This window comes from Ixodes scapularis, unplaced genomic scaffold (assembly GCF_016920785.2).
Source record: "Ixodes scapularis isolate PalLabHiFi unplaced genomic scaffold, ASM1692078v2 PGA_scaffold0__279_contigs__length_252992795, whole genome shotgun sequence".
NCBI classification, from domain to species: Eukaryota; Metazoa; Arthropoda; class Arachnida; order Ixodida; family Ixodidae; genus Ixodes; species Ixodes scapularis.
Genome location: NW_024609835.1, coordinates 224,704,895 through 224,722,735, shown reverse-complemented (window position 1 = coordinate 224,722,735; position 17,841 = coordinate 224,704,895). Strand labels below are relative to the sequence as shown.

Below are 17,841 nucleotides of genomic sequence, written 5' to 3'. Positions count from 1 at the left end.
CGTAATTTAGAGGGGAGTGCGCATCGCCACATTTGTGAACCGGAACGACCTTACCTTCTTTTCATTTGTCGGGAACATTACCGGTATTTAAGGATTGTTGAAATAATGATGTTAGAAAACACGTTGACAGCGGTTTAGTCATTTTTAATATTTTGCTGTTTATGTCGTCAGCTCCTGGTGACGATGACGTTTCGAGCGCGTCTATTAATTGGCTAATGCTATTTTACGAAAACGTAAATGGATGCATAGGTGGCACGGACAGTGATGAAATATCTGGCGGTGATGTGATGACTGTATTATTAAACACGGCAGAAAATGCGTCACAAAACGTTTCAACAGCGTCATTATCGGTAAGGGAAATTCCATTGCCATTTACTAAAGAGCCTGGTTTACGATAATGGGGATTAATTATGCTCCAAAATTCCTGAGGGTTACTTTTGAGGATAGCGGCAAAATCGTGCTGGTAGAATTGTGCTTTGGCTTTCTCGAAGGCTGACTCTTACAGTGCGACAGCAACAGAAAAGCAGGACCAGGCCTGATCGGTGTTAAGAAGTCGTGCACGTCGGTACAATCGTTTCTTCCGGTTGCAGAGCGACTTAAGGTCTCGAGTGTACCATGGTGCTGACTGGTTCTCCCGAAACTGTATTAGCGGTATGTTTCTATCTATTAGGGCAAGTAGCGTTTCTTTGAAAAGAATCCGATTCTCCTGCCCAGAGCGATCCAAAACGTTAGGCATACATGAATCCAGAAGGGACCTGATGCTGATGTTAATGAGATCAATGTTTGCTCTTCCACAGGCACGTAGGCGTAGCCAGGATTTTTTTTCGGGGGGGTCGAGCTATCGGTGGAGCAAACTTGTCCCCGTTGCATCATAAATATTGTAGACCACAAGCTAATGATTCCTAAATTAGCATTACTAATTACTGTCGTAAAAGACAATTGTTTTAATTACTTATCAGTAAGACATTGCCATCCCATTACATTTCCCATGTCTCGCTAAAAAAACATTGAGCACTTCGCAACGCCACCGCTGCGAAGCCCTCGCCGTCAGATTAGCCATATAAATGGTAAGGGTACAGACTCGTAGCCAGGATTTGTTTTCAGGGTGGGATGGCAACATTATTTAATGCGTTAAATGAACTCTCTCTACTAGCCCCAATTTAAATTATATGTTACGCTTTTTTTCGTCCACCTATGCTCATCTAAATATTGGCATATGGTAGGATTGAATATACAAGAGCCAGACTAGCAGATCATTTTTTTAGAAAAGCACCTTCAATTAGAGCCTATAAAACACAAAAGGATATTTTTAGGCTAAACTACTTCTTTTGATTTCATTTCGCTTTATTGCTTCTTAATTTACCCCGTAGTTGTACTTTCTTTTCCTAATTTTTTTTTTTACTGAGCATAATAAGTGAAATTGTTTTACTGTTTCCCTGGAATTGTATTTTAGCGACAATACTTCATATTTTAAAATTGATTTAATATTAATAATAGTAGGGCATTTTAATAACATTTTTATCTCATAAAAAAGAAGGAAGTCAGGATTCAAAGCTTTATTGCTGCAGCTCGCGAGGGCCTGTCGCTGTGTCGCCTGACTCATTTTGGAGGGAAAAAGTACATGAATGAAAGTCATTGACAAAGCAAACACTAAAATAAAAAAAAAATTAACACGTTGGTCTACACGTGCGAACGTCCTGCACAAAACGAAGTTTAAAATAAAAAAAATGAACACGGTCGTCTTAACATGGAAAATAGGACTGCATAGAACAAATGAAAAAAAAAATATATTAACATAGTGCTGCAAACGCTTCAGTGATTGTTGTATTTTCTCTTGAACAATATGATAGTAGAATTGTCTTTGCAACTAGTCTAAGCATACAACTTATATTGTGATCTTCATTTTACGTGGGTTCCCCATAAACCTCGTGATTACCTCGTCGGCGTTTACTGACGCTCTGTGAACTGATATTAGAGACAGCGCATTAAGTCGGTCTTCAGCTGTCCGGTTTCTCAGGTACGTCTTCAGCCCCCTGAGAGTGGAGAAGCTGCGTTCCGCAGTCGCAGTCGTCACTGGCAGTGTCGCCAGAATCTTCAGCAGGGTGTGTACATTGGGAAACAAGCTCTCCTCGCAGCGCAATAGCGCGTCTGTCGCATACCGCGGCAATTGTTCCTCTGTTGCTCTCTGCCATTTCGCTTTCCAAATTTCCCATTCTCCTCTTAACGCTGGAATGTGTGCTGTTCGCATGTCTTCGGTGAAAAATTTGAATGCCGGCTGCACAGACTCGAAGTTACCTTTGGCAGCTTGTCTTGGCAAAACAAACTGTAGGCTCTTGAGCGTTGATCTATGGCTTGCAAATTGGCGCTCGAGAGAAGCCCGCAGATCGTCGATGTAGGGAATGAACGTCGCTCGCCTGTAGTATTCTCGCGCGGAGCTTGCAGACTGGTTAGCTCGATACTTTTGAGTGCCTACTACTCGTGGCATCTCACAAGTTACGCCAAAGTCATTCGCTGATTTTTCACAGGCATCAAAACTTTAGTTGAATTCTGCTTCAGAAGAAGTGGACATTTCTTCCAATTTAGTTAGTACCAAGTCGACGTGTTCTAAGGCGACGCTCATGTCTACAGAAGTGCTTTGCAGGTACTCCGACAGGTGATGCGTGAGCCCCAAGTACCTCTCACTTACAGCGAGACATATGAGAAAGTTAAAGGAGCACACTCGGTGGTGGAGAGCAGACGCAATTGCAGTGTTTCTCGTGTCACGGGAGTTTTCCATGAGGTCTTCCAAAGCGGCTACTACTTGAGGCAGTGCTTCGCTCAACAGAGAAACGGCTTCTTGACGCTCCACCCACCTCGTCTCACAGTATCGCCGTAGTCGACAGAATGACCGGGACGACTCTTCAAAGTGCCTGTTGAGAAGAGCAGTCCTCTTCGGGGAAGCCCTGAAAAATTAGCAAATGTCGCTGAATGTGCCAAAGGCCCGTTTGATGTCTTGAACAGCCGAGGCGTCACTTAGACAGAAATTGAAGGAGTGCGATGAGCAGTGCCTGTACAACGCAGTTGAAATTCGTCGCGAATCAGCGCTTGCACACCGCGGAATGCCCCACTCATAGCCGCGGCACCATCGTATCCCCTGACCTCTCATCAACTTCAAATTCAACCCAAGTTTTAGAAGCTCGTGTTTCAGTGTGTGAGCCAAGTTGGAAGCAGAAACATCCTCGACGGCCACGAAACAAAGGAACTCTTCTCGTATTGTCATGGTGCTAGGCTCCACGTATCTCACGCACAAGGAGAATTGCTCGGTTTGCGACACGTCTGACGTTTCATCAGCTATCACCGCGAAAAATCCGGCTTTATGTACGGCTTCCACTATTTTATCTTGTATTAGGTTCCCGATTATTGAAGTGATCTCATTTTTGATTGTAGGGCTTGTGTAGAGAGCATTGTTTCCGGCTGTCCGAATGTGCTCAGCCAAGGTGCAGTCCCCTCCGTTTGCTCGGTAGCGAAGCAGTGCACTGAATTTGCCGTCGTATTTGACCGATTCTTCCAGAGTCAGCCGCCCAGAATCTTTGTCACCCCTGAGTGCCAGGTCTTGTCTGCCGCATAGCAGAACAGTCTCAACGATCGCGCACAGCTTGGCTTTGTTGCTTTTGTGCTCTTCTTTGGCTTGCTTGTTGAGCTGCATCTGGCTGCTGTCCACGTTGCCTGTCATCACATCGAGAAAACTTTGGGCGTCAACAGTCGCCCTCTTATGGTAGTCTGTCCCTGAGTGGTTTTCAAACGACTCCATGGCGTCCTTCCACCTTGTAAAGGGTGATGTCACGAGGCTCTTGCACTCTTGGTGATAGCCTTTTCCAGACCCCGTTTTGAGGTGAAAGAGGACACACGTCTTTCAAAATGTGCCCTTTGGCACATCACAGTATTCAAGCCACTTGTAGCGCTGCAGCCAATGGGACTGAAAAGTGCGTTTCTTGCCAATCTTTGACAGTGACACATCGAACGCATAGTTTAGCGGCGGCGTCCATAGTTTAGAATAGACCCGTTTCTTGACGTCATCAGAAATATCTGTGCGGTTAGCGAACATCCCAATGTCATTTTGACTTGTTTAGATGGCCTTTTTTGTGTCTTCCTCGGCTTGGAGCGTGGCTGCATTTTCGGGCGTCAGCACTGGTGCTGCTAACTCTCCGCTTGAAGAGACTTGCGACGGCCCGGGGCTTGCCTCCTAGTTACACAACACAAAAAGGCATCGTTAAGGTCCTCCAGAAATATGGTTTGTTGAATATCAACATTTATCTGACAAACATTTTGGATTTTTTTGCACTATCATCCGTCGTAAATATTATATCAAAATGGCGAAGGAGAATACAAGATATATATGGGCTCAAGGCCTTGAAAACCACAACGATAGCTTCAGAGTAGCTTTGCCAGGCGAATCTTATCTAGCGTGAAACATGCGCATTGAAACCAGAGGCTCCGATGTCGCTAGGAAATTTCAAAACTAAGAACATACTTTTTCTTTTATTTCCATCGGAAATAGTTATGGCAGAATTGGACCCCGATTGTGATACAACCCATTTCGCGACATGACAGTCGAGTGTAGTTTGGAAAAGCGTCGAAAATGTTACCTCCGAGCATTCGGTAGACAATCTGTGCACGTAGAAAATCATATTAAGCAGAAATAAATGTGCTGCAGTTAAAGGCGGTTACAATAATATGAAATCATGGAATTCATACCTTTGGCACTTTGGAGACGAAACTTGTCAACTTCAACGATGACCCTTGTCGCTTGCTGGCCCGCAAGCCCTGACTGGACCAGGCTTTGTTCATGACCGACTTTCAAGATCGCATCCTTAGCTAATTGATCGAGACACACGCACCAGTGTGCAGATGTCTCATTCACCGGCAAAAATACGGCATACGAAACTACTCATTTTGCCGCCAAAGTCTGGGTTGTTTGGACAACCACCAAAAGATCAAGAACGAGTGGCGACAAAAGAGTGAAGAAAGGCGAGCTTGAAAACAAAGCTTCGAGCAAAATGGACAATTGGGCGAGTTAGTAAGAGTTCATAATTACTTAGAGCGCGACTGGGACGAGGACAGACAGAGGAGAAACACAGAAACACAGGACAAGCGCTGAACTAGCAACTGATTCTATTGAAAAGAAAAGACATGTGATGCTGCTGCTGCTCGTGCAGGCATGCCCCTCCGGGGCCCTGGCGCTTCTTCTTTCACTCAATGCGAAACCGGATAACTTGGCCGGTTTCGCATTGAGTGAAAGAAGAAGCGCCAGGGCCCCGGAGGGGCGTGCCTGCACGAGCAGCAGCAGCACCACATGTCTTTTCTTTTCAATAGAATCAGTTGGTAGTTCAGCGCTTGTCCTGTGTTTCTGTGTTTCTCCTCTGTCTGTCCTTGTCCCAGTCGCGCTGTAAGTAATTATGAGCTTCGAGCATTAACTGCAGAGCGTGTTGGCAACAATGATCTCTTTTTCTGTCTGGTCAGCGCCCAGACTGTTGCCTCCAGGCGTCCCGTGCATCTCCGTTGCCCGCCGCCTGGCCCTTCCCTCCGGCGTCTCCGGTTACATCCGGCGTTGTTGGGCTCAATAGGTCGTGTTCGTTAGACGTGGCGAACACGCACATAATACACTGCACACCTTTTCTCTCATCTTTTCTTGGCGGTTCTGAATTGCAGGGAGTGGTTTTGGGCTCATTCATGTTGTTGCCAGTTGAAAGAAATGTTCGTCGTCCCTTGTCCGGAGTTAAAAAATTAAAATTGGGTTGTGTGTATGTTTATACAGCCTAGAACTTGGTCTGCCTCACAGGGGCGACGAGTCTCCCAGCTGTAGATGAGCAATATAGCCAGTGCAGTACAACCGCAAGCCTGGGGTCTTTAACGTGCACCACGCAGTAGTGATACACGACCGCACGCCGGTACGATGCTCATCCAGATCGAAACGGGAAAGGGTGGGGCTCGAACCCAGGATCCCAGGGTTCTGCAGCGCGAGCTTTCGCTCCACGTGCTCCGAGCTGGTGTGCGCTAGCCCACTCGGCCACCGATTCCCCCTTGTCCGGAGTTAGTTTTATTCTTTCTGTTGTCAGTCAGCTTCGAGCTGTTTATTGGACACCACAAACACATACTCGAGGCGCGGGCGCCTTTACGTCGCTTCCTGCGCCTCTTTCGCGAAACGCGGCGTATTTTGCCGCGTTTTCGGAGTTTTCAGCGACCTGGAGGTGCTCGATATTTGCGTTCGAGCATGGTATCTGCAAGAGAGTCTAAACCGGAGCCAAGCAATCAGCGCTTTCGGTCGTCACGTGTCGTTGTCACGTGCCTCGTCGCGAGGGATGAGAGTAGGCGCGTCCGTCGGGCGGTACACAGAGTGTCGTCTCTCCTACTGATTTATCAGTAGATCTACTGATTTCTTCAAATTTCTGCTGATTCAGTGATAATTAATACCACAGATTCTACTGAATTTGATCACTTTTGTCTACATGTGGTCCAAAACTACTACTATTTGCTCCAAGGCACGCCCTCGAGTAATTTCGGTGCACTTCAGTGGGCCATTTCATGTGTGTCGGCCTTGTAAAAGGAAATGAGGGGGAAAAGTGAGAGCCGCTAGGAGGTGTACGCGTACAGGTGGCAACAGAATGTAGGGGATAGTTAAATTAAACGCGGGTGGATTGGTGTTCAAAATGGGAAAGGGAAAGAAATGCTTGTCAAAGTTGGAGTCACTACAGAGCGACGGCACGGTTTGCCATCTGAGAGGGCGCACCTAGAGCACTATATAACTCAATCGGAGCAGAGTATCGCAATCTAGAACGCCGTGTCTCGGCGACTAGCGGCGAACGCACGGGGGTTCCAACTCCGGTCACAAGTGCATGGGGAACGTGAGAAAATCGATGCTTCCTGATTATATAGGGGATCTACGGGACGAAAAAAGTTTTTGACTTAATAAGGGAATAGTTTACAATAATTTGCGCTAAGTTGTGCGCCATGAAATAACTTAATTTGTTTTTTTAATTGCCCCAGCAGCATCATGCAGCAGACGATGCGTCAACGACACACCGTTCACGTGACCCGCTCCGGCCAATCCATAAAGTTCATCTCCGCTGCGTAAAACTATCGTCTGCTTCAAACATTATTGCTTTGAAAATCGGCTCCGCAAATCTTTTACAGGCATCCAATATTATTAAAACTTTGATAAAGTGTTTAATGCTTTACCAACTTCACGAGAAACTAGTTTCGAAAAGTGTGAACTTGGCGTTTATTTTTTAATTAGCCGTGTTGGAGTCGATCTCCATGTATTCTCGCATAGGGCGGGCCGCCTCATGGAACCCTGAGTACCGCGTCACTCGCGCCGAGCTCCTCTGTCGGCCATGTTGTCGGTGAAATACGCGGATCAAAGGATTGCGCTACTCTGCTCCGTAGAAGCTATATAGCGCTCTAGGTCAATACCACCTAGAACACAAGGCCTGCGTGTTTCCTCCTCTAAACGTCATCAGGTAGCTCGGATGAGCTCCATCGTCTGCTACATCGTCTGCTCCAACGCCTGCTTCAGTGGTCGTGCTCAGAACGAGCTCGCAATGACAATCAAATAACAACGCGCACATAAACAAAGATAGAGCAGTCTATCTAGCGGTCTCAAACGCCACTCAGGGGATCACACAAGTTTAGAGCGCGTCTGGGAAGCGGAAGAAAGGCGTTTAGCTGCTCGAACTTCGTCGTGAGAGGTTACTGTTGATTCGTTACAGACTGCGTTGTCACAGTTTCTTACCTAAATAGCTGATCATTAAAACGTGCGCAAACAACATGTTAAGATTACCAGAGCAAGCGAACCAGCCACTGCAGCATAACAAAAACAAAAAAGTAACGAGAAAATGACCGTGCAAACACTTTCCAAACTTTGCAAGTGGCCGGTTGATCAACAAACGATGACCCAAAGCAGACGTTCCGGCGTAGACAAATAAAATTCGAATATAAATGTATAAAGAGCTTGCAGTTTCTAATATATTTAATAAATACCAAAAAGGCACGTATGAAGATTTCGGATTAGAAGCTCAATCGAAGGCGAAAATAGGAGGTCATCGCAGGCGACAGTAGAAGAAAACAACAAAGTTGCAGACATCCCTCAAAATGCCCGGGCACAGCGTAGCAGACGGACTGGCGGTAGTAAGCGCCGAAGGGAAGAAAAGAAAGCAAAAACTAGGTTCAAACAAGACAAAACAAAATGTGCGATGGTGCGAACGTCAAGTAAACAAACGCACACACACGCACACACACAAAAGAAAATATAAAAGCAGGAGGAAGAAAGAACGCGACGTTGTAGCTCCTCCTAATAAATAAAAAGAAAGTAGAGTGAAAAATGGAAAGAGTTGCTGACGGCGGTCCAAAGGGTGCCGACTTTTATCGTAGAAGGCGACGAAGACTATAGTCGTCCGGGCGCTAACAATCGGAATTTGTGTACCGTATATGACGTGACCGAAATCATTTTTTTTGCACCACGACGCTCTCCTTGTTTCTTTTTTTTTTTCTTTTGGACGCGCAGGAAGTCTGCTTTTCTTGTAACTCCGCTTTTATTAATTTCAGTAATAGCGTCAGATTTGCATGTGCACAATCGACTTCTTCCATAGCATACTGACACAGCAATAATGTACGTTGTTCGAAATTGCCTTTTGCCTTCTTCATCCTATTCGTCTATTCGACAAAACGGTTATAAGCAAGACATTCATGAGAAATGGGAACTGCAACAACGAAACAAATTGATTGGTAAGAACAGTCAAGTTGAAACGTAGCTACGTTCTAAAATTTTTGTACATTGCCCTTGTTTGAAAAGACAGTGCGAAGGTACATTCGTGTTTTGTCTCGCTTACATAAGCTGTGACAGAGTGTTTTCTTCAGGAGAGCTCCGAAATTGCAACCTGAAAGCTCTAACACCTTTCCCACACGAAGAAAATGTCCTTCACTTATGAGGTGGCACCTATTTTTTTAACATTGAAAGCAGCAAATACCCGCGACAATTTTTTATTTATTTTTTTTTTCGTTGGTTATTTCGCACGAAAATAGGCAAAACTAATGCGTTGCAGAGAATTCGTCTGCTAGCGGAGGCTCCGGCTCGCCGGGGGCTTTGCGATCACTCTTCTGCCGCGCTCCGCCGGAAGCCCCTAATCTCGTCAAGCTTCGGGGTGTTTGCCGCTTGGGACGGGTCGGGGATCTACTAACGAAACGTCGTGCGCCTTGTGTTCTAGGTGGTATTGTCTAGGTGCACCTAGAGCACTATATAGCTCCTACGGAGCCGAGCAGCGCAATCCTTTGATCCGCGAGTTTCGCCGACAACATGGCCGACAGCGCAGCTCGGCGCGAGTCACGTGGTACTCAGGGTTCCAGGAAGCGGCCCGCCCTATGGGAGAACACATGGAGATCAACGCAACACGGCTAATTAAAACGATAAGCACCGAGTTCTCACTTTCTGAAACTAGTCAGTTGTGAAGTTGATAAAGCACTAAACACTTATCGAAGTGTTCATAATATCGGATGCGTGTGAAAATTTTGAGAAGGCAATTTCCAAGGCAATGGCGTTTGAAGCAGACGATTTCTGTACGCAGCGGAGAGGAACTTTCTGGGTTGGCCGGAGCGGGTCACGTGGACGGTGCGACGTCGCCGTGACGTCACCGCGTCGTCTGCCGCGTGATGTCGTTCAGCCAATTTCTACAAAAAAGTTACGTCTTTACATGGCACGCAACTTAGCGCACATTATTCTAAAGTGTTCCTTTACTATGTCAAAAACTATTGACGTTCCTTACATCCCCCCAATACTGAAGAAAGAATGATTTTCTTACGTTCCCCGTGCATTTCCGATTGGAGTTGGAACCCTCAAGCGTTCGCAGCTCGTTGCCAAGAGATGGCGTTCTAGATTCCGCTACTCTGCTCCGAAGGAGCTATATAGCGCTCTACGCGCACTTCGCTTCGCGCCTTTCATGCCGTGCCGTATGCATCGCGGTTTGGGCGATTTTAATTTGCTTCGAAAATAACGCTCAGTTTGCCACCACGATTTTTTCTCCGTGTCACACGTTGCCTGAGGTTGCCTCAGCGCAAGCTTTCGACCAGTCAGAAAATCATTGGGGGGCCCTGCCCTTTAAAACACCTCAGGATATAGAAACCATGGAGACTATGAAGAAAAAGTATGGCAACAAATTTTACACTCAAAGAACAAGAAGGATGAAACTACTTGATTCAGCCAATACCACCTTCAGCAGACCACTATGCGATAAAGTCAAAGCGATTTCTGGTAATCCTGTGATAGTCATGTCGCAGCTGACTTCCAGATATTGCAGAAAGAGGTCTTGAGAAAATTTCTTTGCATACGGTTTTTACTTTTTTTCACTGCTCCATTTAGTCTTTTTGGGACATTTTTCACATGCGCTACGCAAATAACCAATGCAATAACCATACAAAACAAACAAGCTGATAGAAAAAGCAGACTACCGACATTTAGAAATCTACTGATTTTCTGATTTTTCAAGCTGAAATCTACTACTATTTTCTGGGCAGCTGTGGCAACACTGGGTACACAGTCTACAGACGGTGTTGCGGTGCCGACCGGCGTCGTCTGCTCTTGTTGTCTTGAAAGAGTGGCCGGACCCACCGTTTCCGCGGTGCTCGTTCTTGATTCTTGCATTGGAGCTACCAAAGCAAGAGCTTCGTCATCAGCCATAGTAACTTCAAGCTCACAATTAATTTGTCACCCGTATATGAACTACACCATGAGAGAGTAAAGTAAACGTAAACATCGAAGTAAGCATTAAAAAAAAAGTTTTTATTCTATCTTTTTTTTTTTTTTTGAGGGCGCTTTTCGGGGGCGGGGGGGGGGGGGGGGGGAGGGGAGGGGCTTGGGCCCCATGGGACCCCCCCCCCCCCCCTCGCCCGGCTACGTGCCTGCTCTTCGATATACTCTAATTCTGCGGCAAGATAACATGGCCGTGTCGTTTTTAATGTGCAAAGAGCAGTGGGTGCATTTGTGATCACTAAGGCCGTTAAATATATCTACATCTTTCATTATTTCACTGTGCGACGTGAGAACTAAATCAAGAACCGCGAACGATGACTCAGTCACTCGTGTTGGCTGTCTTACAAGCTGCTCGAAGTCAAACGTTAGACACAAGTTTATAAAAAGCTTAGACTCATTCCGAGATGCCGTTGCTGATGCAACGCCGCTGCCCCATTCGATGTCTGGGTAGTTAGTCTCCAACCAACACCCGTTTTGATAAAGGGTGCCGCATTCTCACGTCACACAGTGCGTTATGTAGTTTGCCAACAAATGAAATATCAAGGAGGTGGGCGATAACAGTCCCCGACATTGACTGGACCGTGTGAACCGTTTATGAAAACGTACGATTTCCAGATCTGATATAACGCTCACTTTTCGGGGCTGAAGACGATTATTTACAACAAGCAGGACACCACCGCCTCTCCCTGAAACCCGGTCACTACGAAATATATTAAAAGAAGATTAATGACTCGAGTTTAAAAAGATTTCATTATCAAGTATTTCCGATGTGAGCCAGGTTTCAGTTAGTGCGATAATCCTAACATTCATTACATGAAGCAACTCATTCAGGTCGTAACGCTTTGGCATTAAACTTCTAATATTCTCGTACAGAAGAGACAATGTGTACGTATCGCTGGCATTGCTACGTAGTTACTGTGCAGTTTTCCTACTAACTGGTTGTGCCCCAACTTCACGAGTTGGATTCCCTCCAGTTTTAGTTCTACTAGCTGATTATTAAATTGGGCATTCAAAAACAGCGTCGTCAGCCTGGTTATACATGTAACGTCGTCCGTTTAGTAAAAGTTTGTTGAAAGAAATCTTAAAAGGAGCTGCTTGCGACTTTCCGTATTCGATTAACTTCCTGCGTGCAGTACTTGTATTTAGCGAGAAGTCCTCTGCTCTCGAGAAGGTCGTACCTTTTAGCGAAGACCGGGAAGATAGAAGCTGCTCCCGCACTTTGCCCAGAGCAAATTTAACAATTACAGGAAGTGTTTTGTTGGGGTCGTAGCCACCAATGCGATGTGCTCGATCGACATGTAAGGGTTCAAGGTCTATTCCAAGCTTTTCTTTGCATAGGCAAATCACTTTTTCCTCTGACTGAGACCAGGGGACCTATGTTGGACAAATGTTTCGTTTCTCCTAAAAGAAACAGAAATGACGACATCGCGTCTGATTTGGTTTGGTTTTGGGGTTTTTTGGCGCAGCAGCATCGGGGCCATAGTGCGCCAGAAACATTGTGTAAAGGAAGCCTACATTCTTTAAGGACTGACTAAAGCCTCAAAGCAGACCTTACTAGGAACTAGACTTATAATTTCCGCAGAATATTAGTTTCTTCCAAAAAATTGAAAACTTGTGAGACTGGGACAAGAGGCTCGTCACCCAGTAAAAGTGCCAAGTGAAATGGTACATGTTCCCGATAGAATAAAGAAAAACAGGTTCGACGGTTCTCTTCAAAGTGTGGACAAACTATCAAAATGTGAAGTATACTTAATGGTTCAGAACAGAAGTCACAGGTCGGTTCACTCTCCCTACGCAAGAGGTAGCCATGGGTAAGGTGGGTATGTCCAATTCTCAATCGGCATAAAACTATCTGATAAAAACGCTCTCGGTGTCTGGCACTGCGCCACTCGCTCAGGATGGGCTTAATCATGTGGAGTTTGTTTTGCAGCTGGGAATCCCATTCCCTCTGCCAAGCATATTTTATTTGCCTTTTTAGTGGTACTCGGTAATCAGTAGCAGGGATGCTGTTATGGTCAACTGTCCTATCTACACACGCAGAAGCTGCACGGTCAGCTAGCTCATTGCCTTCAATGCTAATATGGCCAGGGACCCAGCAGAATTCTATCTGTATTTTCTTTGCCAGTGCTTGTGTTAGTGTATTACAAAGTTGCACAAGCAGAGGGTGCTTCGAAGATGTTGGAGAGTTGAGTGCTTTCAGTGAGCTCAGAGAGTCGGAGAAAATGACAGACTTTTTATATCGATGTCTGACAATGTGGTCAAGTGCAGTTATCAGACCATAAAGCTCAGCAGTAAAAATTGAGGCATTTTTGCTTAACCTTTTTACAGATCTGTAGCCCTCGCCGATAGCAGCACAGCCAACGTAGTCTGTGGTTTTTGATCCATCAGTAAAGAAGTGCTTGTAGCCACTGTACGAGGTGCACAGCTCTAGGAATTCTTGCCTGAGAACACTAGGGTCAACTGTATCTTTTTTGTGCTTGGTCAAAGAAAGATTACAACAAGTATTGGCAACTTTCCAGGGTGCAGTTCTTTGTTGAATTTCAAGGACAGGAGAGAGGGTATCAAAATTGTATTGTTCTGTAGCAATTCTTACACGTAGTGCAAAGGGAGGGGTTATAGATGGTTTGTGCTGAAATAAGCGCTCATAGTTTATATTTTTAATTATTTCATAAGCAGGATTTTGCGGAAAAGAACGGAGTCTTAGAAAGTACTGAACAGCGAGAAAAAGTCTACGTCTCTCGAGCGAGCACTCATGCGATTCAGCGTACAGGCTAAGTACCAGCGACGTACGGAATGCCCCCGTTGCCAAACGGATCCCTGGTGGTGAATAGGATCAAGCATCTTGAGGGTGGATGGTTTCGCAGATCCGTAAACAAGGCTTCCATAATCCAGGGTAGAGCGCACTACAGCCCTGTAAATTCGTAAAAGACATACCCTGTCCGCGCCCCAGGTGCGATGTGAAAGAACTTTTAAAATGTTTAGTTTCTGCTGGCATTTCAGTTTCAGTGCCTTGATATGGGGGCCGAAAGTAAGCTTGCTGTCAAACGTCACACCGAGGAACCTGTGTTCCGGTCGGACGGGAAGGGATGTGCCATTTATGTGAAGCGATGGTTCGGGAAACATTCCCCTTCTCCGGGAGAAGCAAACAGCCTCGGTCTTCTCAGCAGAAAACTTGAAACCGTTCTCATCAGCCCATATTTACTCATTTTATTAATGGTTACTTGGATTTGGCGCTCACAGATAGCTAAATAACATGACGAAAAGCAGACCTGGACGTCATCAACATAAAGCGAGTAGGAGACCGAAGGTGGTATTGCTCGGGACAAAGAGTTGATTTTAATAAGAAAGAGGGTAACGCTCAGGACACATCCTTGTGGGACTCCATTCTCCTGGATGAAACATGACGAAAGGGTTGTTCCCAATCGCACCTGAAAGGTGCGATCCTGCAAAAAGTCTGCGATGCAATTAAATATATTCCCGCCAATATTCATCTTGATGAGGTCTTGAAGGATACCGTACCGTCAAGTGGTATCGTAAGCCTTTTCAAGGTCAAAAAATACTGAAAGGCAGAACTGCTTGTTTATAAAGGCCTCTCGGATGGCCGTTTCCAATCGTACGAGGTGGTCGGCAGTGGACCTGGCGGCACGAAAGCCACACTGTAAATTGCTTAAAAGCGAGTTCCGTTCAAGAATGAAGATAAGCCTCTTGTTAACCAGCCGCTCGAATGTCTTTCCCAGGCAGCTAGTCAGGGCTATAGGCCTATAGCTGGAGGCTTTACTTCTGTCTTTTCCCGGTTTGAAGATAGGGATGACAATAGCCTTTTTCCACACGCTCGGCAGCTTCCCCTCTGCCCACACTCTATTGAAAAACTGGAGGAGAATGACGAGGAATGCTTCAGGCAGAAGGGAAATCATAGTGTAATGAATGTCATCAACCCCGGGAGATGTTGCTTTTGCTGTGGCAATGACTCGACGCAGCTCAGTAAGAGTAAAAGGCCGATCATATTCTTCGGCACAGCTATCAGATCAGCGGATTGGGACCTTCTCAGCTTTGGTTTTAAAGCGTAAAAACTTTTCCGTATAATTCTTAGAGCTGGAGACCTGCGCAAAATGTCTACCCAGTGCATCAGCCTGTTCCTGCAAAGATGAAAACGCCTCTCCATCGTCGGCTGATAGCAGGGGGATTGAAAAGTGGGCGTAATCACCATCCATTCGCCTTACCCTGTCCCATACAACTTTGGCTGGAGCAAAACTATTAATGGAGGAAGTATACGAGTGAAAGGAACGGCGTTTCGCTTGTCTCCTGATGCGTCGGGCTTCTGCTCGCAGGCGCTTGAATGCGAGAAGGTTTGTGGGGGTGGGATACCGCCGGAACTTTGCCCAAGCGCAATTCTGGCGATTTCTGGACTTTCGACACTCCCTATCCCACCAAGGCTTTGGGCGCTTGGGTAGCTTACCCGAGGTTTGTGGAATAGCAGCAAGAGCTGCATCAACAATGGCGGTAGTGATGATTTCATTTTCTTCTTCAATAGAGTGTGCTACAGGCAGGACAGAAGACGTTACACATTCCTGGAAAAGTTCCCAGTTTGCTATAGAAAGTTTCCATCGAGGAGGGCAACAGGGGAGAATAGGTGGGGGCTCTGTGGGGATGAGACGGATAGGGAAGTGGTCACTGCCACGTGGGTTGTTCAGGACAGTCCAGGTAAAATTTGTAAACATGGATGAAGAAACAATGGATAGGTCAATGCAGGAAAAGGAGTGGTGAGTTGAGCTGAAATATGTGGCCTCACCAGTATTTAGGAGACTGGCAGCTCTTCGGGAGAGAAACCTTTCTATAACAGATCCTCGGCTGTCGACCCGTTGACTTCCCCAGAGCGGATTGTGGGCATTAAAATCTACTAGGAGAACATAGGGTTCTGGAAGCTGGTCTGCAAGGCGTTCAAGATCGATCAGCGTCAGGGAAGATGAAGGGGGTATGTAGAGGGAGCATATGCTAACAAGGCGATCTAACATCAACCGTACTGCGACAGCCTCCAGAGAAGTGTTCAAAGAAATTTCAACAGCTGGTACCGTTCCGTCCACAACAATGGCAACTCCTCCGGAACTGCCAGACGTTGTTATGCGATCTTTGCGAACGACTTGAAATGATCGCAGGAAATTACTATTCGATGGTCCCGAATATGTCTCCTGGAGACATACTGCAGAGGGTGTGTACTCCTGAAGCAAGGAGTAAATATCATCCAGGTTGTGAAAAAGTCCTCTGCAATTCCACTGTAAAAAGCCTCCTGCCATAAAAATGTGCTAAGCTAAAAGGGGCGTTAGGAATGTGGACCAAATTTTAAAATCGCTAAAACTGAATAATAAAATTAATATTAAAAAGCAAGTTCATTCTGATCTCAAAATATTTATCACAATGCAATACACATAAAAAAGTAGACAATGTGAAATTGGAGAGCTCCAGAATTAAAATATATGGGGTATATACATGAAGAAAAATGCATGGGGTGAAATTAAATGCCTTGGGTAGAGGGTTCATTTCGGAGGCTTAACAGGCGTTTTTGCTTTGTTCTTGGGTTTTGGGGTCTGCCAATCCGTGTCTTCGAAGTCAGACAGGTTTGTGGATGGATCAGCAGCCTCAGCTGCTACTTCCATCTCCCTAGTTTCGCAGGCAGGTGCCTGCAGGCTTCGGTTGATCGGGTGTTCGAGAGGGCGGTTGCCGCCCTCGGCCCGATCCACAGGGAGGAGTGGAGGAGGAGCTGGGCAAATTGTCCTGCTCCATCGGTTCCACTCCATTAGAGCCAGGGGCGGTGCGAGAGTCGCGCCGCTCCCTAGAAGAAAAGCCCCTCCCAAGCGAGTTGGAGCGAGGGCTTCGCTCCTTCTCCGTCAGGGAGGGTCCAGGAGAGATAGTGGGCACGGCTGCCGCCGTCCCACTCTGCGAGAGGGCAGCTTGCGTGCTCCCTCGAGGTGTCTGAGGGGGCAACTGCCTGCGTTCAGGAGTTGGGGCCTTGAGGGCCACTGCCAGCATCTCTGGCGAGACCTAGGTGGCCCTCGACTCCGAGCTTGGTGCAGGGCCCCTGCGCACCACCTCGGCATAGCCTCCCTTTGAGAGAAACGACAACCTTTTCTTAGCCTCAGGATATGAGATATTTTCCTTGGCTTTTAGTGAAAGAATTTCTTTTTCTTGTTTCCACAGAGGGCAGGTGCGAGAGTAGGCTGGGTGTGGTCCACTGCAGTTACTGCAGCGGGCCACTGCGTCGCAGATGTCAGCGACGTGGTCCTGCCCTCCGCACTTCGCACAAGTCTCTTTTCCTCTGCAACTCCGTGAACTGTGGTCAAATCGTTGGCAGCGGAAACATCGTTGCGGGTTGGGGATGTAGGGACGAATGCGGCAGTTCAGGTAGCCTGCTTTGATTGTTGCGGGAAGAGCATGTTTCTCAAAGGTCAGGATGACGTGTCTTGATGGGGTTTCTCTGCCATCTTTTCGAAACATTATGCGTTTTGCGGCGACAACACCGGCGCCTTTAAGTCCTTCGAGGAGTTCTTCTTCACTTGTTTCCAGAAGGTCGTCCTCGGAAAGAACTCCACGGATGGTGTTGAGTGTGCGGTGAGGACTCACCGACACTTTCACATCTACAATGTTTGTGAGCTTACATAATACTTCGCTATGAAGTTTTGTATCCACCTCAACAAGAAGGTCTCCAGAGTGCAGTTTCTTGGCCTTATACGAGAACCCGATAAGGTGTTCCAGAACCTTCGACACAATAAAAGGAGATATCTTTGGAACGGGTTTTTGTTCATCTAAAGAATGAACAACAAAGAACTTGGTAAAGTTTTCCACAGGAGGGTCTTTTTCGATGGTTTTGTGCTCAAGGCAGCGCCTTTTCCAGGGCTGTCGTGAGCTGGGTTTAGGAAGAGGGGCAGCCATAAGAGGCGGAGAGTGTTCAGAACTTGTGGTGCGCCGCCCACCACGGAGCCCAACAAGGGAATAGTTAACGGACCATAACAAAAAGGGCTTTGCTGGAACCGTTAGACTATTAGCACTGCCCAGGTACTATAACCAAGTGT

At 46.5% G+C, this 17,841-nt stretch overlaps 1 protein-coding gene across 1 annotated transcript; it reads right to left on the bottom strand.

Annotated features, from left to right (window-relative positions):
* Window positions 1-2,950: 2,950 nt before the first annotated feature.
* LOC121838108 lies at window positions 2,951-3,790 on the bottom strand. The gene has a single exon (XM_042294177.1). The coding sequence runs from the start codon at window positions 3,788-3,790 to the stop codon at window positions 2,951-2,953; it is 840 nt and encodes a 279-aa protein (XP_042150111.1).
* Window positions 3,791-17,841: the final 14,051 nt, after the last annotated feature.

Bases quoted from the DNA above. Each gene is read 5' to 3' on its own strand.
- LOC121838108 (XM_042294177.1), bottom strand. From the start codon at position 3,790: ATGGAGTCGTTTGAAAACCACTCAGGGACAGACTACCATAAGAGGGCG.